Below are 24,648 nucleotides of genomic sequence, written 5' to 3' on the forward strand. Positions count from 1 at the left end.
TGCAGAAATCATTATTATAAAGGTCTTTTGTCACAGTCCAGATGTTGTACAAGTATTGTAGTGACAGTGACCATTTTAATAACAACCACATAATTGATGAGACCTTGGCTTAGAGTAGTTTTATAGGTGCATATTTAGTATATTATGACTTAATACAGTCAAAGCCAAGAATCCAGCTATGCTCAATATAAAAGATTTTCAAGTACTTCTGAAAAATAATTGTTTTTAAAACAAATTTTAAATTAAAAATCAAGATAATGTTTTCTCTTATATATACACGTAACACACAAAACAGTAGTCCAAAAAACAACTGTGCTCCACTGCCTAGCAACAAATAGATTTCATATAAACAAGCAACAAATCCTTCAAGTATCAATAAGCTTTTAATATTAAGCATTTTAAAGCAGCTTACACACTCTTTAAAGTGGTCTTAATGTTTAAGCTTATAACCAGTACATTTTCAAATTTGTACAGTTTGTAGTAGTGTCAAAGTTCTGCATGAACTATCAGCTTTCATTCAAGATTTTCTTCAAATGTTGCCATAATATCACTCTGCAAATTCATATCAATTGTACAAGTCATCTGTAAGAAAGCAAATCAAGATATTTTCATAGCATTCAGGTGTAACGAATACCATGCAGGTCAAATATAAAAGACTATGAAGACCTAAAAAAACTGAAATCCTTCTCCCCCCCCCCCCCCCCCCCAAAAAAAAAAAAACCTTCCCCTGTCACTACAAGCTTGCATATGCATGTTGTTTAAGTTCTCTCTGAAAACAGCTGAACAAAATAAAAGCTTCAGTAGACCTTATCTGAATCTAGTGTGATTTTTAATCACACTGCATTTCTTACATTCAGTTGTACAATGTTATGAATTAAAAAGCACACACACACACAATCTGGGAAATAGTAATGACTGAAGTATTCTTCACTGATACCAATAAAACTAGTAAGATACTTTATAAAAGGCTCAGTTTTGATATTTCAGACCAGGACAATATGAGTAGTACCTTCTGCTAACATGCAGTACATGGGAGAGGATGGCCTGCTTGCAAGACTTCAGGTTTGAAGTTATCCAGAGACTAGTAACAGCATTTTAAAATTTGATTTTACTATGAAGTCATTCTAAGCTGATGAGAGTAACGGGACCAAGTAGGTAGCTTTTCGTGGTGCACTACTTGAAAACTTATTTCATTTTCTGGACTAACTTTTCAGTTAGTATAGTTCTGTTATTTACAGTAGTTCAGGTCCTTCAAATTAAGGACCTGAACTAGCATATTTTCTTCTCTATTAAAAATGACACAAAATTAGCTGGAAAGCCAGCAACTTACTGCTTCTCTCCTTCTACGTTCTTGTTCCATTTTTCTAGCCAAGTTACGGTCTTGAACAAGAGAGTGTTGTTTAGCTTCTGGCAATTGTTTGCTCTTGCACTCTTCTTTTTGGGCCTCAAAAGCTTTCACTGCCATGGCTTCCAATCCTGCCCCTTCATGGCCCCTTAAAGAAAGAAGTATAGGGTAAAAATTGATTCTTCTTTTTCTTCAGAACAAATGTTTGCACCTGAAGAGGATTCTGCACGTAAATCGGCACATAGTACTTAAAGCATGGTGCCATTTTATATGTTGATTCATAGTAATTTCCCTTTGTGAGAGGTATATGCATGCAGTTTTTATGCTGTAGGAAGATAAGGTTCCCTATGTTCCATTCTGTACACATAGGATTTGTGTGTGGTACATAAAACTTCTATTGAAATCACATTCCTTGCAAGATATATATACTTAAGTTTCTGGTACTTCCTTGGCTAGTGATGCTTTGTATTCATCTTCCATCTCTTCAATTAGTTATTTGAGATAGACTTTACAAACTTCAGGCAAGCATCCCTAATGACTTGTTCCATAGATGCTTCTCTTGCATTAGAGAATGATGGAGTGGTTATCTTAACAGAAAGTAGTCTCATCCACCAATGAATCTTTAGCATCTAGGAGCTCACAGAGAAATATTTGTAGAAGACATAAAAGAGAGCAAAGGACAAGTGACAAGCTAGGAAGAAAAAAGAGGAAGAACTTTTTCCAAGAAGAAGAAAAGTCAATATGCTTTGACAGCTACCTAGAATTGACAACTCACTGGTTCTGTGCTGGTGAGGAGGTAAAGCACTGGCACCGTCAGCTGAGACGGTTTGCTCTTACGTTTTTAGGCACAAGTTGCACAGTTATCTCTAGTAAGTCGCACTGAAGCAGGTGTGCTGATGCAAGGTGTCTTCAGGAGCGCGTTGATTCCTTTTAGAGAGGGAGGACTTTAAACAAAACCTCAAAAGCCAACGTTTTTTGCGTGTGTTGCAGTATTCCAGGTTGACCATCGTGAATGTGAAACATTGGGGTTCCCAAAACTGGGATTCTTTAGAATTTAGAGCCAAGATGCTAACGTGGAGGAATTCCAGCTCCTCATCAAGTCTGGCAGCTGCTCAGGGGTCCAAATGTTTGTCCCTCTCTCGGGGAGAGGGATACAGTGATGTAGCTCATGGGCTTGGATGAATTTCCTCCTCATGGAAACCAGTAGCCGCTGAAGGTGCCCTGACTCTTTGCTGTACGTTCTAAACAACTTGCTCCCAAGTCTTTTTCAAATACTCAAGTTACTGAGATAACGCATTCCAAAAACAAGCAATTCAAAGACACCAGTGAAGGGATAATAAAGCAAAAGAATTTAGGCACCAACTTAAGACTTACCTTCCACAGGGCCAGACAGGAAAAAGTACTGAAGAGGGAAATATTTCTGAAAGCAGCGTGTCAAAAAGGTATCACACAGTTTTCTAAGCTATTTCTGCAATGCAGTAATTAGTAGGCAGTCACTTATACCACTCAGCATAATAATAGACCTCAGACTGGGATGCAGATGTGGGTACTCACTAAAAGAGATACTTAAAAAATAGCTACAAATTACTGTTGATGAGTGCCATGTCAGTAGCTTACTAAATATGTTTCTTTATGGCAATGCAGAGAAGAAAACTACAGTTGTGCTCAGAGTAGTACAGCTTTTTTTCATGCCCTTCAAGTAGGTATCTGACGTACAGCTATTGCCTAATCTGATTCACTTTCTAGCCAGCCAGTAACAATCTTTCTGGGGGTAAGCAACACATGCTTAAGGTATTAATTAAAAAGCTGTTGGTTTTCCTTTGACTAAACAAGTATCCCTCAAATACACAGCACATTCCGTAAAGATTTTTCAGCCAGTCATTACTAAAACACACAGCTGCCTTACTAAATTTATTTTCTTAGAGGATATTCTCAGCACGACCATGGAACATCACACCAGTGCTACAGCACAGTTACTACCACTAGCCAGATGTTTCTTCAGCTGTGACACTACCCATTACAGCCATATTTATTATACAGCTTTAAATAATAGCATTATCAGTTCTTAAAGCTGACTTTGAGCCTCCCATCGTGGATGACACATAAGCGTTGAAGAATTATACTGCATCAATTAAGCAGCCTAAGGTCATTTTTTTCCTGTTTTTAAGCAAAAACAAATCCGTAAAGCCCTCTAGCTATCCAGATGGTAGACCCTGCACATAACTGAAACAGGCAAAAGACAGAGTAATGTTTAAGCATATGTGGTTGCAGACCTTTCTCTTCCTTGAGGAAGGTTTTGGAGTTCCCTTTCAGCTTGCACCAGTGGCCTTGTTAACTCCTGTGCTTGCTCGCTCCTCTTCTCTAGTGCTGCTTTCCTGAACTGTTTGAAGCTCTGGGCAGATGTTTTTATTGGAGCTGGAAGCATCATCTTTTTACATAAGCTTACCCAAGAATCTATATTCTTAACTCCTGTGTCCTGATGGGGGAGAAAAAAAAAAAAAAAAGGCAAAAATAGTCTGCAACAATTAAGGATTTTTTCCTCCCTCATCCATTGCGTGCTTAAGTTCTTACATGAGCACAGTGTTGTTTTGACCGAATCTGCTTCAGAATATCTGCAACAGTTTCTTTGTTTCAATAGAATATTAGCGCAAATACAGCAATCTAATCAGACTTCAGTATGTTTTCTCATCAGCTTTGAGATTCCTTGGAAAAATGGCTTGCGCTCATTAGCATTTGTAGCTATTATTTTTTACCCAATCCCTTACCTCTAAGGTCCCATCTACCCATTTTTTAATTCCTGAAAGCATGAATTTACAAGACTGTGCTTACACGAGGAGCATTGACAGGTTTTTAATCCTAAGGACACCCATTTTTATGAATATTCCTTATATAACAATAGCAATATAGTAGGCTTGTGGATTTTCTGTTTGTTTTAAATATGTATGTGTGTTTTTTTTCATCCTATTAGCCTTTCCTTCACAGAATAGACTAAAACTGGTCTTCTTCAGAAGTATTACTTTCTAGCAGAAATTCACATGCTTTGAGAACTTGTTTGACTGAGGAACAAAATCTTTGCAATTTGATCCAAGCATATGAAGGAAATGCATATTTTTGGAGTCGATATCAAGAAATTAATAGCTTTCTGAAAGCTAAATGCCTAAAGAAAAATTCTAGAAGCACTTTAATTCAGACTATATACAGAGTTTTCATAAAAATCTTTTAAGTGGTCCCCCAGTCATAATGGTGGGGCCATAGTCAAAAGCATGTGATCCTTTTTCACTACAGGTTTTTCAACAGCACTCAAGATTTTATGCCACTGCTACTCTGCAAGGACATACTATCCATTGTTTTTGTTACTAGCAAGATAAAGGATTAAATAGTATGACTAATAACTTGAAAATTAAAACTGTGTAAAGGTGCACTAGTAGTATAAATAGGAAAACTAGATCAGAGAAGCCACATTAATGACATAACATGGATGTGCTAATTTGAAGTTAATCCTGCATATAATTTACCTTCAAAAATAGTCAGAGTTCAGAGATATTTATGTTTGTTTAGCACTACAAATGAGAGGGAAAGCTGTACAGGTTATGACAATGCCGAAGACTTATCGGGCACTAAGTATTTAAATCATAAGAGACAGGATTTATAGAGAACCACCTGTGGTAGGGAACTTTTAATCCTAGTGGGCATATATCCAGATTCTTCTCCTCAAACGGGATTAAGGCAATACTCTTACCTTTTGAGGAAGAACTTGGGATTTTGGCTCTGGTGTGTTTTTACCATCATTAGGTGAGTCGGAATGACCTGATGGAAGGAAAGGAGGAAAAAAAAAATATTTTCAGTGATATGTTGATTGTTATGGACTATGTCACCTCAAACTGAAGCGTCATTCTAAAAATTAGCTTAAGGATTTACGCTTCAGATTTTTTTTTTTTTTTGAATAGCAGAAACACTCCCAAACACAGGTATGTTTCCTTAAGTTGACCTTAAGAGGTTCTTTCCCATTTGGGGCAGGCAAAGGAATCATTAAGTTAAACAAGTCTAGATGGGAAATTAAGGAGGGCTCTCAGCAAAACACCCAAATAATTTGGGCAGAAAGTCTTCTACTGCAGCAGCTTGTAGGTTACTTGTCTCCTGTCCCTTCCTTTCGAGCACTCTTCCGTTTTCATTCCAGCATTACTTAGGAATCTCTCATTCATCACGTAAGCTCGTTCTGCCTAAAGCTTTCTAGTCTGCCTATTTCCACTTGTTTAAGAAAGTGGGTCAGCCAGTAAAAGCTCGTCATTATATTTCCACTAGCAGGATGCATACATACTTCATGCTATTGTCCATTTATTATGAGGGAAGGGAAAGCCATTTACATAGACAAACTAAAACTACTATTTTAACAGTACTAACTTTTAACAGTATTTTAACAGTACTAACTTTTAACAGTATTTTAACAGTACTAACTTTTAACAGTATTTTAACAGTACTAACTTTTAACAGTATTTTAACAGTACTAACTTTTAACAGTATTTTAACAGTACTAACTTTTAACAGTATTTTAACAGTACTAACTTTTAACAGTATTTTAACAGTACTAACTTTTAACAGTATTTTAACAGTACTAACTTTTAACAGTATTTTAACAGTACTAACTTTTAACAGTATTTTAACAGTACTAACTTTTAACAGTATTTTAACAGTACTAACTTTTAACAGTATTTTAACAGTACTAACGCTTCTGATACTTGCTGTTATTGCAAGAGAGCCTTACTATTCTGTATGAAATGTGCTTTTACTGAACCTTTAAAAAAAAAAAAAAAAGAATTTCAAAAGCAGGAACAGATGCATTTTGCTACAGTCATTAGGGTAGGCCTGAGACTTTTGCAATATTAGGAATTTGCCAAAATATCACACAGTTAGCAAAAGCTGTGTATTGTAATTTATACCTTACATGTTACTTTGGTATAAAAACTCTTTAAACAGCCTCCAAGATGAAAGTCTAGATGTACTCTGAAAAAGCCACCATTTTAGAACCAGGTATAAACACAGCACACGTATCTTATAACAATGATCTTCTGTTCCATTTTGAGGCTTTTTTTAATTAAAGGCATAGTAAGAAACTGAAGATAGTGTGGGTAGGGTTTTTTTTTTTTTTTAAACACCCAAATAATAAAGTTTAGATATTTGAATCCAGAATGCTGAAAACAGCATTTCAAACTCTGAAGTTTGTTGTAAGTACAATTTGCAAAAAGACCCACAGCCTCCAAAACCAGTTATCTCTGAGATGGTATAATTACAAGGGAGCAGGAGGGCTTTTACTATGTGAAGAAGTAAAATAGAAAGGAAGACCTCTATAGTCCTATTGATGAGGGTTCCAAATCCCGATATCTCCGTTCTCCTCCTAGATTCCAGGTCCGGTTTAATCAAAATATATCTTGGTCAAATTCTGGACTTACTCTCCTCCAGAGTAGAGAACTAGTGTATTAAGGTGGTTCTCTTAATACAACAGGCATTTCTTTTCCCTCCTCATTTATCCTCATACAAGCAACTGCGATCTTCAAATAAGAAACCTTGCACAGCAACACTGAGTACTCCAAAACAAAGCAAGACCTTCATACCTAGAACACGCCTATCCCCCTTGTTAAGATTGTTTTGATCCGTCTGTTATTCCTACAGATTTCCAGTAGACCTGTAATACCTGCCAGGAACCACCACCTGAAGCAAACTGAAGCAAGTCTAGGTTCATAGTCAATGTGTAGCTAAAGATCTAGATATAACACAGAAACCTAGAGGCTTTGTGACAAAAGCATTTGCAGCCATGAACTGCAAACAGTAGCTAGGGCATCTCTTATAGTAACATCAGCCTTTACAGAATCTTTCATTGAAAAGCCCTGTTTCTTAATCTGAACGAAAGGCTGCAATTACCAATTTATTTCACAAGTTAAACTTCTTAACAAGCCAGTAGAGTTTAGTGATACATAGCACCAAACCAGCACCCACAGTATCAGAAGTATCAGAGGTGTCACAGCCTAAAAATCAAAATACCTTTTTTTTTTTTTTTTTAAAAAAAGAGATCTAGGGAACTTCATAAAAATGCCTGAGACAGTAGAATCCTTTACAAAATTCAAATGATTTAAGTATCCAGACCAAACTAGAGTTAGTTTCCCTGATTTGTTCTAAATAGATGCATGTAGTACTAACCACTCTGCAGTTTTTAATCAACAGATTTGAGGCCACGCAAACTGGCAGTTTGTTACTGTTGTTGAAAACACACACACCCCACAGGTTTGTTCTTTTCCCCTTCCAGTTTTCCACACGAGGTGCTAATCGTAGAAGGAGCCTCCGAGGACAACACTGAGCACAGCTGGGACATATCGCTACAGGAACAACCAAGCACCACTGTATCATGGAAGGGGACAGGTAGCTACAGTCACAGAACAGTGTTACACAACATAAGGCTGAAGTTCAAATGTACTCAGAGACAGAGGGTCATTAGATAATTCCCGTGTTAGAGGTAGGAGCCCCTGTACTGTTCTCTGCACATGCAGAATTGAAAACGGGAGAGAAAGATAGCAGGACAACGCAGATTAAATGAAGATTAGGAATAGAAAATTAGGGTAAATAGATATGAAACAGTAAATAGGTATGGAAGGAAGCAAGCTTTCCCAGTAGCTTTAGGTATGCTTCTCCCCCCCCCCACCCCCCCATGTAAACAATTTGGCTTCCCACTGGCCTTCCCAATCTTTTAACATATTCAGACAACACCATAATCTTGATGCAGTTAGTCATCCAGTATATAGGGCAGGAACTTCAAATTCCAAAAGACCCAAAAATGTTGGTGAAAATCAATTGCTGAATCCATGGAAAACATTTACCAGCTCCAGCTGCTACAAACCTAAAAAGGATCAGCATTTTGTATGGATAGGAGTGTTAAGAGCATGCAAATACTAAATAAAGCAATAGAGAGTTAAGTCTCCATTTTTAGAGTTGATATAATACAACTCTTAATTATCCAGGATTATTCTTTGGCTAGTTAGGTTATAAGGCTGTGCCTTTAAATTTCACCAAGTTTTCAGAAGCCTGTTCCTTCCCCTGTTCAACAACATGCAGGTAGTTTGGAGAGGTAAGGCTCAAAGGAGGAAAGGAAAACATCGTGTCAGATAACACTTGGTTCTCTCCTTCTGGAAACTAGTAGGACATTAGCAGCACAGATGATCAATCTGCACCTCAGAAATCTTTAGTTTGATGCATCCCTGTAAAAAGCATAGCTTTCAGGGAGCCTTTTCAAATCCCCTTATTCATGTGGGTTAGTTTGGTATCTTGGCTGCTTTAAGTATTGTGTTCAAGTTTCCTTAGGCATAGTGACCCATGAAGTACCACAGTATTACATAAGCATAATAGTACAGTGCCTTAGCCACTAACCATTTTCTTTATTGTAATAGTTACAGGATCAATGAGTTTGATCATTTTGTTCTATGATGAAGAGCTGTTTGACATTCCTTTACTCTAGCAGATCCTTGTCACCTCCAAGAGCCAGAGGTAGTAACTCAATACATACAAAACAAGCTCCCTGGCAGAAGAGTGCTAAGGATCTTCAGCAGAAAACATTTTAAAGCCCAGCCAAGTTCTACATAACAGACTGGAGCATCAGTTCTCTCAAGCTTCCTGGAAAACTAGGTTACCTATTGCTAGTCCTATGCTGAGGCAGTTAAGTTCTTAAATCAAGAAAATCATTGGCTTTATATATTCTAACACGAAACAAGAACAAAGTATCTATTTAACTTAGCTTTATATTTGAAAAAAAAAAAAAAAAGCAGCAAGTAGTCAAGAAAAAGAAAGAGCAAGGGAAAAATGTCCCCCTGTACATTAATCAGTTTGCTAAAGAACAAGTGTTCAGCATTTTATTTAAGTCAGGTTCACATATACATTTTAACTATACCTCTGATCTTAGTTACACTTTTTATTATGACAGTACATACTTTGTTCTTGACTTATGGATTTTGAGTCAGCAGCTTTCTCACTGGCAGTGTTTTGAAGTTTACTTGATTTGTCTGGATTTATTAATGTTTTCTCAACTTGTTTAGTCCAACGGGTAGTAACAACCTGGGAAGTTGTATCAGATACCTAGAAGGGAAATGAGACTTCAAAACATACCCTAAAATGCTTAACATGTGGGTTCTTACTATACAGTAGCAGTATTAGAGCTTAGAGTAGTTAATTGTTGCAGTTCTAGTTTATATAAACAGCAGGAAAGAGTTGATTTCATTCATATTTATGACAGCCAAAGGAAGTCCTATGTTAACACCTGGGATTTAGGAGTGCAAACCACTCTGAGATAACAAGTGATGAAGGAGGTAGAGTGAGAAACGGATAAGCTCTTTAACCCTTACATGGTGCAACATAATAGAATTTGTCTCTTACTGTTGTAAACCCAGTTGCCCCACTCTGGCTTATGGATCAGAGAGAAGAACACCTGAATTACCTTAGTTCAGTGGTGCCTTTTTACTGTGGAAGATCATGCAGATCTGTAGGGCTGTGGAAGATCAGCCCTTAAACTGGGGAAGGGATTACACAAGCCTGAATCTCGTAACATGTGCTACTTGCTACCTTGGAAGGTGTGTGCAAGTGGATAGGGCAAGTTCCTTTTCTGTTCCTGCAAGATAAGTTTGTATTCATATACCCAGGAGAAGAGGTGTTTTCTACCCCTTTTGGAAAATAAAAACTATGAAGTCCTGGCCAAAGGAATAATATTTAAAAACATGCGTAGATAGTTATACATGCCAAGATAGAAGATATACTGCTGCAGCAACATCAAAAAAAAAACCAAACAAAAACACTTTCCTTGGGTCTAGAACAGAGGCCCTTCTAACCAGGGCACTCTCCAAGAAAGGCTTAAGATAGAAATGGACTGTGGGTAAATACTTTGTAACCTCATATCTATGCTCCTGAAAGTTTCAGTTTCCATGCTCTAGGAGAAGCAAGAGAGAAACACACTTATCCAAGAGGTAGCCTCTAGGGTCTTCACACTACTACTGAGCTTGAGATTCATATTCCTAGAGAACAAAAACATAGTAGTATAAACTGTCTATCTCACTTTTGCTGGCTTATGAAGTGGGCTTCTGGCCTATATTTCTGCAAGGGTTACAGGAGCCTAAGCTGTAGCATTAAGTGAGGAGAAAACCATTTTATACTGTATTAGACATGTGATACGTTAATCAGCTGAACTCTTCCCTTTTGTGTAGGGGCCAACAGGAAATGAATTCATGTCCTATTAAAGGGTAATAAGAATCACTTTGTTAGTGGGATTTTAGATGAGTGATTTGCTAAAAGCCTAAAGTGACCTTCATTGTGTCAAACTGAGCCAGAAGTACTGCAATATCAGATCATATTCAAAGGAGCAAGCATATACTTGGGGAAAAAAAAAGCTACTTGAGATGAATCCATTGAAGAGAGCTATGTATTCACCTCTGGTACAGCATGAGTACATGGGGTGACAAGAGGCTTATTTGTCCTTGGAGTACTCTGCAGCATTTGCTGGGCTGGAGCATCATGCAGAGCAGATACAGCTGTGATTATACCTAGGAAAGAAGGGAAATGTATGACTTCAATCAGACACAGGGCAGTCTTAAAACATCTCAAAATTAGGTCAGTGTTTAAAACTGTGGATTAGCTAGATATGAAGATATGTATACTAGCTCTGCTAGGAGAGATTTTTAATTAGTTTGTAATTAGCTTCTCAGCTATCAGCTCAAACTGTCTTCTACCAATAACTCTGAAGTATCTAAGGTTATTAGACCTTTTAAAATGCAGGAGGGAAAGAAGTAGCAGCTTAGAAACAAACTCAAGAAGTAGCAACTCATATTGATGCATGTCTAGATAACAGTGAGCAAGTCAGAAGGTCCATGGTACCAAAGCCTTAAGTTCAGCTAACAGGTATTTCAGGTATGGACTTGAAGGTGGTGATAGTGAGTTTAAGCATCTAACTCCAGCCCTAAGGTGTTCAGCATTTCTTCTAGCCCTAGGTTCATTAGGACATCATTCTCCATCTCATCTCCAACTCAGGGAGGAGTTGCTGCCTCCCTTCCCTGAATGGGAAATGAGGAAGAACAGCACTCTATTTTAATACTATTCCGCCCCACCACAAGTGCCCCAATAACCAGAATCCCAGCTCATCTTCAGTGCTGACACTTTTCGTATTTACAATCATGCCCTTTGCAAGAGCTTTCAACGTTACCAAATAGATAACCTCCAAAACCTCAAGGTAAGCTTCTTGGGCAATATCAACGTTAGTTCTCCCACCCCTTCTTTCCTTAAAGTCCACTCAAAAAGTGATGTTTCTTGCCATAATGATTTTTACCTGCGGGAGACTGGGTATTTTGTTCTGATGATTTAAGGGATCTACTCTGTAAAGGCCGAAACCTCTGTAGTACATTGGGAGATGGCTGCTGTATTTCAGATGATCCTTGATTTTGCAAGCTACTAGTAAGAGAAGATGAAGGCTGTGCTTGTGGAACAGCATTGCAATACATCCTCTGTAAAGACAATGGTATTCTCTAGAAAGAAATTTCAGTAATTAATATAGATTTAAACTATGCGATGCTATCTTCCTACTCAACCACCATTTCTGCTATAGAGCTTGACTGTAAGACTAGTCAAGTGTTTAAGAGTTTAGATGACTAGACAAAGCCCCCCCGGAAGTAAAATGTACTACCCTGGTCTGATATATACAGAATTCTATCAAAACCTCACATTGCATTTTGTTCTGAATTACTATGTTCTTGTTATTCTGGCATTGCAGAGGCTGAGCTTTCTGGAAAAGCATGTCTTGTGTAATTGCTCTCCTCAGCTTTTGTTTATGAAGATGCAGAAGGAGCTGCTGAATAGAGATCCTATTAAGCTTACCACCTGGTTTCCTATATAGAGGTGGAATTTTGATGCTTTTTCCACTTAAAGTAGTCTGAAAGAAAAATGAAGGGCTGTGTGTGATCTTGCTTTGAGGTTTGAGGTCTCTCCATCCCTGTTAGCTTTAAAGGAAATTGTAAAAGGCAGAGATAACTCTGACAAGAATTAACATCCACTGTGTTTACAGGAATAGAGCAATTTGACCTTAGAGGCATTAAATACTTTCCACATAAGACTTTGCTGTTGCTCATAATACCACCATAGTTAGAGAAAGAGTGATTTAGTAGCATTTGCGTTGTTTATTAGGTCATTTCTATACTTTTTTTGAAAGCGTTCTCCTCCTGTCTTCTCCTTTCTCCTTCACCCAGCACTGAACTGCCAGGGTATCTGGAAGAGGTAAGAGAACCTCAGGAGTTCTCCCAGTCTACCAATTTCTTTAATAGCTACACAACCTACTTCAAAAACAGCAGATTTTACATTTCCATTTAAGTCACCCACAGAACAAGCAGTGTTCAAGCTACATTATTTCCTATTAACATAATTCCCTACATAATAGGGAATTACATAATTCCCTATTCCCTTTTGTCATTTCCAATACCATTGTATTTACAAATAACTTTGGTTAGGGTACAAGGGCTATATCCATTCCAATCAGTTACCTTAGCTTGTTCCATAGAAATTGGACAATTCTGCCTGGTTCCTTTCTGTTTTGAGCGTGTTTCTGTAACTGCAAATAAAGCAAGGTGGGCAGAAAGAGGGGGAGGAAAAAAAAAGAAATCAGGCATCCACATATGTTGCAATATTCACACATACAGTGTGTGAGTTGCAGTTGTACTTTGAGAGCCGAGTCTCACATAGACAAGAATATTCTTATCCTGAATACTTTGTCTTCTTTAGCTTGATTTATATAGAGAACTACTCCCAGGGTATTCAAAGAAGCCATTTGCAGATTTCTGCGGGATCAGGGTCTTGCTATTACCAACAACTTTACTGTGCTTGCTTCCCCCACACTGCAAGGGGCCAACCAGAGGATTCACCTCATCTTCGAGAGTTACCTCAGACATATCTGCATTGTAGCCCTCATTTGGCAGATACCCTGTCCCAGAAGACTAAAAAATAAGATTCTATGCATAGAGAGAAGCATCTTTCTGGTATCTGGACAGCAAAGCACTATAGTGTCCCTTGAACAAGCTTGACACACCTTAAGCAGCCTCTCTTCCCAGGATAGAGTTTGGGCCTACGGTCAATGCTGTTGATATTTTCATCCCTAGTCTTAGGAGCTAAACCTTACCCACGAGGGTCTGCCATGCTACAGCCATTTGTAGCATCCCAAACATTCTTTTCCACCATCTGAGTTATGACTTCCAGAATCCTATGGAGTCAGCCCAGGGTTTTGGGTGCATTGAAGTCTCAACTATTTTGAAAAAGAATTCTCATCTAAAAAATCCCTGATAAATAGATTTTTTCAGATGGAAATAATGTTTAAGGCTCCCTTCACATTGCAGACCAGAAGATTAAAAAAAGCTCAAAAAACCCATGAAAATGTAGGTAAGCTATAGTCTGATAGCCAGATCTCCAGATTAGATACAGACCTCTTACTGGCAGATTGTTTCCTAAAGTTGCTTATTTAAAAAAAAAAAAAACCATGAAACATGTGCTTTCTTTAATTTCTTTTTTCTTAAACATTCGGTTTTAAGACATTCATTTAATAGCGCTGAAACTGGGCCGTAAGCATGAAGCAAGCCTAGAAGAACGACTGAAATTAGCAGCAAGCGTTTGGAATAAGCACAGACAGTAAGTCAGAAGGCAAATATTTTGCCTGCACAGCCATGAAAGGAAGTTATCTAACCCGATTCAGAGTCGCTACTATCTGAGGAGCTAGAAGCACTGCTAGTACTGCTGCCAGAGTCAGAGGAGCTGCTGCTGTTGCTGCTGTCACTCAGTCGGCTTGGTCCAGTACTGGGCTCAGTATCATTTTCAACTGCAGGATAAAAAGGAAAAGATTCAGCAGTAGAACAGTCTTAACATACAAGACTAGATCTACCCTGTTAGGGTTGTGCTGGCACATGGCTCCTAGACCTTTGCCGTGCCCCTATCTGCTCTGTTTAGCGATTGATTTGAGACCTTAATAGGGGAGGGAGATTTACCAGCAGCAAGATAGCTGCTTGAGTGAAATATCCAAAGAGGTGCTCTCAACTCACAGTCCTAAGGTAAATTAGGACCTGCCTTCAGACCTAGTCAAAGACAGTTTTCCCCAGAAGTCTTCCAGCTGCTAGGAGGTTGTTTCTCTGCTTGTAGCTGTTCCCAGACTTGCATACTGAAGTCTTTATCTATAGCCAACTCTCCTCTTTCCTGAGCCATATGTACTGTAGGATGTCATCTCTTGCCACCTCCCCACCATCTGACTATTTTGCCTCTGCAGGGTTGGTTTAACTTAGAATTTACAATAATTCTGCAGTCAAAAAGCATTTTAAAGATATGGTGCTGTGATGTTTTGAAAATGAGAAGCTGCAAGTATAGCTATTTCTCTGGACACAAATCACTTAAACACGCTTTCTTGTTTGCAAGGAAGACCCTAAGCTAAATGCTGGTTGTAAAGATTCACTAGCCTGCCTCCTCCCCCACAACATATTCACTTGGTTGCAATAGGCAACCAATGCAAGTGGTTTAGCTGCTTCTTGCAGTTTTTCTTTCTAGGATGTTTTCCAGTCATCATATATATCAGACAGCAAAGACTTGCCAGAACTTATGCTTGATGCAAGCCTACGTTTTGCAGGGCTGCTTCTGTCATTTCAGCTTACTTGTTTCACATAGGAGCTTATTAAATATCCAATAAAGGGCAATAACAGCACTCACTAGTTTAATGAGGAACAAGTGAACCTGCATCAGTAGCATCAGCTGCACTGATCTGTTCAGTCCACAACTGAGAACTATCAAGAAGTATAGATTTGGTCAAGTATGTACTGAATTGTTGTCTTTGCTATTGAAAAGCCTGAACCAAGTTGTTTTCCCTAGCGCAATTCCTTAAGCCTAAAGCAACACAGCAGAACTATCACTGATGCAGAACTGTTGCTAGCCTAAAAGCAGCAGTGAGACAAGGAGCTAACCAAACATGACTAGAGCTGGTTATTCTTTGGTCTCCACAAGCCACAGAAAGTGAACTGCAAACCAAGTATACAGACTGTGGGAGGTTTTTTTGAACTGTGTTGTGTTTATGTCAGCATAAGGGAGAAGGTGTTCAGTTTTAAAAGCTTCCCAGAATTATCAGTTGTCCCTTAAGCTCCGACGAGATCAAAGTGAACTTTGAATCTAAAATTGATAACCTGATCAAATAAGATCTAAATAGAGGGTGCAGGGGTGGCAGGTATTGCTAAACTTGTGCCAGCAAACAGCTCTATAGATACGTTCAGTCCATAACATACAAAACCAAAAAAATCCTACACACTTGAAAGCACCTGGCCAGGTTTTGACTATCTAATCTAGAATAGGATAAATGGTGGGGATGTCATTCTTCAACTGGGTTTAATTTCTCTTAACTATTGGCTATCAGCTAGAGGATGCCAGACAACATGAACTTCACCACTGCCATCATTATATCTTGTCTTACACTACAGACATGACAAAGCTATCATTTCTGTTTTAATAAAGTATTGGGTGTGAGAATAAGGAAAAGGTCTGAGGCAGGACAAGTAACTGAATGAAGCTGCTGCTGGTACACAGGTGATTTAACCTCCAAAGAGTCTTTAGACTAGCAACGGAAGCTTAATACCTCAAGTATTCTGAGGAGAAATTCCCCAGATGGATAACAAAACAGGCCCAAGACAGTAATCCCATTAAGCTAATTGTATTGCAAATTACTAAAAGCAAGATTCACATTACATTTGAAGTTTTGCTTCTTTGGGTTTAGCTGACCATTGACATCCAGTAGTCTCTTCTCCAGCTCCTGCTTCTTCTCAAAATTAAGTTGTTCTTTTGACTTTGTTGGTTTTTTAGCTGCATGCGAAACAGAGGTTAACACTTACAGCCAAACAGGGCAAATCTGTTTTCAAGCATCATTCATGCTACATACATACCACGCTGCTTCCTTGGTCTCTTCCTCAAAGAAGCTGCCACGTATTTCTCTAGTTCTCTGAGTGTTGAAGCCTTTAAAGTTTCAAAGTCTATTTCTATCTCATCAGGGTTAGAGTTCCTCAGTGAAGGCTCCCTTGACTGTATTATATGGACTACCTTCCCAAGCTTATCTCCAGGAAGTTTATTTATGTCCAAACTCAACTGCCTTTTTTCATCATAATTCATAGGCTTGGCACCATCTTCATCTTCTGACTTATGTGCCAACAAGACATGCTGCATGGTTTTCTTTGATTGACTGCGAGAAAAAGTTTACTGTGGTAACAGCAATTTAAAATAATTTGACACCCACGTAAGTCCCCCACACTTACATGTTTAAAGACAGTTTCTTCTTAGATTTCTTCTTATGTTTTAGATTTTTCTTCTTTTGAATCAGGCTTTTTATCTTAGCTTTTTCCTTGTCCCTCCTTTTTTCTCTTTTAGCCTTCCCTTTTTTCTTTTTAAGTCTGGGTAAGGATGTTCTGGTCAAAGCCCGCAACTGCTGGTGCACAGCTTTAAGCTGTTGAAATCAACAAACAACCCCTTGAGTCTCAGGCAGTGTAACAGGAACAATAAACTGGTCTTAGGTATCATAGGAGATTTGTGCCATCTGAACGAATACTAATAGGACATTTGTTTTCCAAGCATCTTACTGTCATAGACTAGTTACAGCTGGACTAGGTCTTCAGAAAGATGTAAGGCTACTTGTTTTAAGTAAGCTTTTCTAACAGTAGCTCTCAGCATATGTTTTCTAGTGTCCTGTGAAGGATAAAACACTAGAATCGCTGTAGGAGCATCCAGCAGCTTCTCTAATTTCAGACATTTGGGAAGCATAAGTGCTTTATTGGGCTATGCCTCTAACAAAATTCCTGAACCAGACTAGTGGGACTGGTCATTTACATCTTCAGCTCATAAATCCAAGATGTTTTGTGATATGAAATAGCTAGTTGGGAGAGACTAACACAGCTCTGGAGAAAAAGCTAACACAAATTTGTTTAAACTCCATAGAGGTTAGAAGGAAGAAGGACAGAAGGAAGAAGGACAGAAAGAATTCTAATTGAACCCCATTAAAATGCTTTTGCTTAGCTATTGCTAAGGCTGTCTTGTAGGATTTTTAAGTTGTTCTGCAGACCTGTATTCATAAATTCATGATGTATGTACTACTCTGACAAATATTGAAAACTAGACTGCCCCTCATTTGACTTGCAGAACAAATGCCGATCTCCCTTCCCCCCAGATTAGATACATCAGCAGGTTAAAGCATTATGTTCAAACAGCAGCAAGTCACATCCCATTATTAGCCAATGAAGCACAGCCATACTATCAGCATTAGCATGAAATCCCTTCTATTTTACTTCATCTTGAGCTTTCTTATGTAGAATTTAATGGCTTGCTTTTATGTAGATGAACTCAGGACTACTCAATGAAACTAGCACACTTTGAAAGACTGAACATAAGAATGGAGCTCTTCAGCCACTTGAAACAAGTGACGTTGTTAGAAACCCATGTCACTAGACTGTGTGAAGTATCTGGATGCTGTTGTCATCCTATGTTAACATGATTTTATTTATTTTTATTTTTTTAAAGCAAAAAAAGTTTGTGGGCCTTATTTGAGCAGAGTTTAGGCAGGAGTACCAGACCCACGATTCACTCAATGTGGAATAAGCAAGCAATCTTGCTTTCCTCACCTTTCTACCCCCCTTGCATTTTGGAGTTGTATGAAGAATCCTAATGCAGTCAGATCTTTAAGGGAAGGCAAAAACCACCCACTAGACATAGGAAATAAAGTTTCTTTGAAGATCTTTAAGCCAGTAGATAGACAGTTAGTATTTGCTTAGAGAATATTCACTTGTAGATAGCATATGGAGATGCTTCCAAACAGGAACCAAAGGTCTGTTAAGAGTCCAGAAGACTGGAATTGTTTTAAATAATGACCTTTGATGCTGAGCCTTAGAACAGAGAATTGCAAATGGCACTATAGATTAAAACTGTCATGCATGTTTAAATAGCGTTGCTTACTTGCTCCTGAAGCTTTGCAAGGCGCATTGTTCTTTCGTTTTCAGAGTCTTCAGATGTTTTTTCTTCTGAAGAGTCATCACTGCTGCTCTCACTGGAATAAGCCTTTGTCATTTCTCTTGTGGGCTGTGACAGAGGTTCATCAGGAATTTTGGCAAAATGCATCTCAAAAACATCCTAAAAAGATAGAAAGAGTTCAGGAATAGTGAAGAGATTAGCACTTTTTCAGGTTTAAGAACATGAAGAAGTTGTTGCTTGTTTTCCAGAACTACACTGCAACATAGTAGTTGGTAACATCAGTAGATGCTGTATCAGGGCACCTGACCACAAGGGAATCTTATGCCCCTACCTAGTTTTCAGTCTGACTTGCATAATAACTCACCTGAAGCTTTCTTGCCATAACAACTACTTCATGGTCTGGAGAATTATGTTTGTAGCAGCTCATGAACATTAGTCTTACATCTGTGGCAAATTCTTGTGTATCTTTATATTCAGAATTGTCCATTTTCTTCTGCATGGAAAGAAAATGAATGCACATTTAGGGTTTCTAACTTTAGAGCTAGAGAATATCACCATGAACTGGCAGGAAAATAGAGAAGGAACAAGAATTAATGTCCAGCATCAAAAGTAGCTTGCCCCAGCACAGGAAATAAAAGAAGAGTGCTCTGAAGCAATCACAGAAAGACTTGCTTCTTTTCCTTCCACTAATGTCCCTTTAACAAAATACTAAAATCTCCCCTTTTGAACAGTTTAACTATACTTGCTGTAAGGACTTTGGAGTACTACTTTTCAGCTCTTTTTCAGATCAAGACAAAAAGGTTCAGGCGATTATATTTGGTCAGGTGCTAGCCTCTTGTTTGATTCTAAGCATACTGGTACAAGGCAACTTCCATAACCATTTTGGAGTTAAAATAATTGGCTGGAAATTAAGGAGCCGTCTTTATACTGCACAAGCCAGTTTTCCAGCTAATTGATAGACTGTTGAAATTCAGTTCTCCCCACAAGAATAGGTCTTAACTTGACTAAATAGTTCAACACTAGACAGATGTGCCCACTGTTTGCAAAGCATTGGGCACTAGTATCTCCATCTAGAAAGGTCCCTTTTTTACAGGAACAGTGAAAGGTAGCATGCAAGTATTTGATGTTTAATGTTCCAGGGCATTTCACCAAGGATGAAATTCTCACTGAAGCAGAAGCTGACATTACGGAATTATCTTCTTTTGTTTTTCCTTTTTTTAGAATGGAGCATTGTGCAGGTAGACCAAAAGATATTTAGCATGTTTTGTTAGCAGCTTGCTTACAAGCACCTCATATGCATAGTCACAATAAGGCTTAAAAGGCATTTTCTTCAGTAAGCTGTGGCTTAGAACTTTGATAATCAAAGCGTAAGTGTATATAGTTTCCGTGCCCATTATCTCTTTCAAAGGAGAAGCAGCTTTCATGATATTTTTAGCTAACAATATTAAAATCCACTCAATACAAAAGCTATTGAAGCAAACACACACATCCCAGTCCCCTACAAAACATACTTACTTTAATGGTTCCCAGGTCTATAGGGCATTTGGTGGTCCCTTGGTTCTCACCAAGGGAGAGGGATGCAACATCCACAGGTTTTAAGAAGGGCCATGCATATGCTGCATGCTTCTTCGAAAACATTTCTTTAAGAATCTCATTACAATGTTTTAGCTGTTCTGATAACTGAACCTTTTTAAGAATTTTAGGTGACTGTTGAGAATCTGGCAAGTCCCTCTTCAGAAGCTTATTTGGTATCATACATTCCTTTTCTCCTCTGCAAGTTTTAACAGTTTTTCTTTCATTAAATGTTGCAGAAGATTCACTGCTTGCTCTGAATATTGAGGTAGTAGGAGTTGTAGTGTCAGCCTTCCTTTTCACACCTTTTTTAGCCTAGAAGATGATTTTGCAGTTATTCAGAACGCAGGTATCCAGAACAGTGAGAGAACAGTCAGCTTTGAAACTAAGCAAAAAATTCTAAGAAAGTACCATAACTTCTACAGTTACCAAAATCCACATTTTTGCAACTTCAGACTGAAACCTACAGAGCATTACATTTAAGACTGAGCTTGGCATTGACTGGCAAAGACAAGAACAGGGTGTATTCTAGGTCAGGCTGTGGAATCTTCTCAAATGGCTTAAAAACCGACCAGAAAGTCGGTAGGTTATAAAGTTGGCGCAGAGAAAGTGACTGTAACTTAGTTTCTAAGCCTGGTTGCAGGCCCTTACCTGTAAGGATTAGGTTTTTATTTTCTTTACCTTGGGTGGTATTTGGTTTGGAAGCGATAAAATATGCTTTTTCAATGCTCACTCTTCATTAAAGTGAGAGCATTCACTGGAAGAGACTGATATATGCCTATTCCCAATTGGAAGAGTGCAAACAAAACTAAACCAATGCAGAACCGTATCAGATCAAAATGGCACATGTTCATATACAATTCAAATTCCACTTAGTTACCAATAATTTATTTTTTGAGCCGTAAACACTTGTCTAGACTAGTTAGTGTTGAGGCAAGCATGCTATTTTCGGCAACCAAGCGTTTAACTGACATTGAAAACACAAATTAAGTAGACCTCACAAACAACTTTATTTTACTGTTAAAGCCATTGTATAGCCCTCAAGGAAAGAGCAATTTCTACACTTAGGTGAAGCCTGCAGAAGCTTAGAAATACACTTCAAGAGTGACCATCTTCAATTTACTGTATTTCTTTGAGAACATTTTTAAACCGTAATTGTTTAGAATATACACCAAGTGACCAGCACAAGTTCTGCTTCCTTAGTAGCATTAGTACTGCCCCAGTTACTCAGCAGCAACCCAGAAGAGCTAAAACCGATATCTTACTATCACAATAGAAGTTTTGAAAAGATAATACAATATACATCGCTCCTATGGTTTTGCTATTAGTGTCTGGAACAATAATCTCAATACCTTGGTTACTATGAGGTAACTTACTTTTGTTATAGGGACTGCAGCTGGCATTAAAGCAGTCAGGGGAGCTGTAGAGGAAGGAGCTGGCGTAACCTGCTGTAGCTCTTGCGTCATCACTGGAGGCTGCTCACTGCTTTCAGCTTGTTTTTGAATTGTGTTTTGCGTAGTTGCAGAAGTCGCAGGGTTGGGCTGCTGAGTTTCTGGTTATCATTTTAAAACAAAAAGTTTCAGTTATGTCCTAAATATTGCAGTCAATTCCTTTCATAATCACATTGAAGAGTTAGACAACAGAACTTCCTCCCCCCTCCCCACCAAACTAAACGAAATAACACACACAAACAAGAGCGTTGTATACAACAGAGCAGTGGTACACACTCTGCTATTTACTCAACACTGTTAGGGCCTCAGCTAGGGTACTGTGCTGAGTTGTGGATACTCGGCCTCAAGGGAGATAATTAACTCTGAGGAAAGATTGAAGAGGCATCATGCTGCTCTATGTGAGTTGTCAAAACTCCTTGGCAAGAAGAGACTAAGACATTCTCTACAGATACTTTAAAAAGGCCAAGCAGCAGTGAGTTCAAATGGCAACAAGAACGTTTGCGTTTGAGCACAGTTAAAATTTAAACAAGCTTAGGTACTCCTGCATATCTTGATAAAATATTATAGAATTCAGTCACTGATTTAAGGACTGTTTAGACTTATGTTTTTCTATGCTAGAAGGAAAAAACATACAGAGAGGTGGATTAGATAGCTGTCAAGATCTCTCCAGCTCTTTATCATCCTCTTCATTTCTCACAGATGTTTAAGCCTACTAGCTAATATTATCCAACCCTAAGCAACAGCATGACATTATCTGAAATGAAAGTCAGTTGTCCATTTCAGGGAAACAGGCTCTGTATATAGATCTGCTTATAAAGCCAGAGCCTGCAAGACAAAAAGCATTTCTTTGATCCCAGCAGTGTACTCTGCTATCAAATCCAACATGGAGCACTGAAAACATTTCAAAATTTGTACAAGTTGCACATTTGTGTGTACAAAGGGGATAAGTGGGCTTAAACAGCTTTATTACCAGCAAGATTGTGTTATGAATGCATCTCAAATGGTTGTAATCACTCAAGAACCAGAGGTTAATTCAGCTTCCAACGTTTCTCAGCAAGATAATTTCTTTTTTAGGTGTCGCCTCTATCTGCTCAACCAACATATTCTGCTAAAACAATGACATGCTCAAGATATTTTACTAGTAGTCTTGCTTTAAAGGGCACTAGTCAGAGTAGTAAGCCAGCCAACTGAGCATCCTCTTCCTCCTCCTACCCCCCCCCCCCAAAAAAAAAGGATACATAGAACTGAATTATCCACTGCTTTTCCTATACCTATTGTTATAAAGGTCCCCAGGCATTCACCACTAAGTCAGACTCTTATACAATCGTTCATTTCAGCTCAAGCTGGGTGCCTCTGAAGAGGGATGCAGAACAAAGAAATTCTAGAATAATTATACTCCTTACAGTCTTATTTCCCTGCCTGCAGGGACAGTCTCTTCCAGTCTTCTTTACTGAGTTGGTGGTCTCCATGCTTTTGATTGGTTCACGTCTACATCCCAGGACGGTAGTTATGTTCCTGATTCACAGCGCCTTCTCTTATCCAGAGGTTAACCTATACCTGTCCATTGTGTTCAGTATCTTATTCAAAGGTTAACCGTTACCTCTGTACATTGTGTTCTCTGTCTTTGAGGGCTGATTCTAGCTGGTTCTGCAGTAGTTCCATCAGCAGTATCCCACGGGCTTGGTTAAAGTTCAAGCTTAGGCCTGCAGGCTTCACTATTTTCCAAGCAGTGATGCCAAGTTTAATCAAGGTTATGCCAATGGAAATAACAGTCGTTTTCTTTACACCTATGTACAGATGGCACGATCTGCCAGATCATTTTGAAAGGTAGAGGTAGAGATCATTTTTGAAAGGAAGTTAGAGGTCTGTCAAACTAAAACCTTTCTTTAAAATAGTATTAATTTCAGAAACTGTCGGCAACAAGGACAACCACACCACAAAGAACAGTAAGGGGAAGGCAGCAAAGTCATCAGGAGACCCTGAAGAGTTGCTTAGCTATATAAGAACTTCTGTAAAGTGAAGCAGTAAGAACTGAGCTAGCTAAGATCATTGCTACACATATGTCAAAAGGCAAGTCATTATTAAGAGGTAACAGGATATCGAAGTGTTGTAGCTCCACTGAAGTTCAGTCAGGTGCTGTTGGATCTAATGATAAGATGCTGCATCTTGTCTACAAGGCAATTGACAGCAGTGCCTTCAGACCCCACTGGAAAACCATATCACAGGGAGGTCTTCAAACTGAGATGCACAGAAATCCTAGGGACAGCATAGTCTTACTTCTATCAATAGAAGTATGTATTTGTCTGCCAATATTAGCAAATTAGATGTTTCTAGAGCAATTCGATAATAGTTTGATTAGAAACAAAGTGAGCACTTTGTAGAAGTGAAACAGTTTTCAGAGTAGTGAAACAAGTAATAAAAGCAATAAAAAAGGCACAGAAGTCAATGATGAGTAACAAGTGGAAGCTAATCTCTGGCCCCTTATAATTAACAGCTTCAAGTTACATTCGGAAGCCTAATATGATATTCCCTCGTAAGTTTGAGGGGTCTTGACTGAGTGTTCCTTCTTATGGGCAAAGCTACCTTTCACCAGAAGCTTGCCTACAGAACTGTGATGTAACACTATCAATGAAACTGTTAATTCTCTTCCCCCCCCCCCCCCCCCCTTAGTTAGGCTCATTTATAAGTAGAAAATAAGAACATCCATATTTTGGCTGCACTGTAGAAGTATTATGGCAGCACTGAACCTAAAGCATTATAGCAGTGTTTTTGCTTATCTGATATGTTCTAGGAGAAATGGAGTCTTGTGAGAGCATCCTGACTACTCCAGGGCTAAGCTGTGGCAAGCTATGGAGAATTCTGTTCCCAGCTTTTGGTTGTTTAATATACATTAGCAATTCAGCATGTAATGTAGTCCTTACCTTCTGCCTTCTTTCCTTTTCTCTTCCCTTTGTTGAGGATCACTATTCTTTCTTCTGGTGGCATTTGTGCTATTTTCTGCAAAAACACTTTTTCTAGTTCTTGTGCCATAAACACAATGTCATCACCTGGCTGCAAAATATAGTCAATAACATTCAGAGTACAGGAGAAGATGTAATAGCAAAGTCTTGGTTTTTCAGCTAACCAGTCTGTACGCTCCTGCTCCAACAATTAGAACAAGCCACCAGGACCACAGGAGGACCTAAGGCCCTGTCTGCCCACACTCATTCTATTACAAGTTGCTTCACAATTGGAAGAACAAACCAC

At 38.6% G+C, this 24,648-nt stretch overlaps 1 protein-coding gene across 1 annotated transcript; it reads right to left on the minus strand.

Annotated features, from left to right (window-relative positions):
- Nucleotides 1–286: 286 nt before the first annotated feature.
- BRDT (bromodomain testis associated) lies at nt 287–24,411 on the minus strand. The gene is made up of 17 exons (XM_068952513.1): nt 24,324–24,411; nt 21,328–21,503; nt 19,895–20,266; nt 18,744–18,872; nt 18,365–18,538; nt 16,678–16,865; nt 16,312–16,604; nt 16,118–16,231; nt 14,088–14,219; nt 12,898–12,965; nt 11,694–11,889; nt 10,802–10,914; nt 9,316–9,460; nt 5,085–5,152; nt 3,619–3,821; nt 1,331–1,493; nt 287–582 (listed from the first exon to the last, which is right to left on the minus strand). Exons 1-17 carry the CDS (start codon nt 24,385–24,387, stop codon nt 514–516), a joined length of 2,667 nt encoding a protein of 888 aa, XP_068808614.1. The 5' UTR covers nt 24,388–24,411; the 3' UTR covers nt 287–513.
- Between the last annotated feature and the right edge of the window lie 237 nt (nt 24,412–24,648).

The sequence above is a fragment of the Struthio camelus genome, chromosome 8 (assembly GCF_040807025.1).
Source record: "Struthio camelus isolate bStrCam1 chromosome 8, bStrCam1.hap1, whole genome shotgun sequence".
NCBI lineage: Eukaryota > Metazoa > Chordata > Aves > Struthioniformes > Struthionidae > Struthio > Struthio camelus.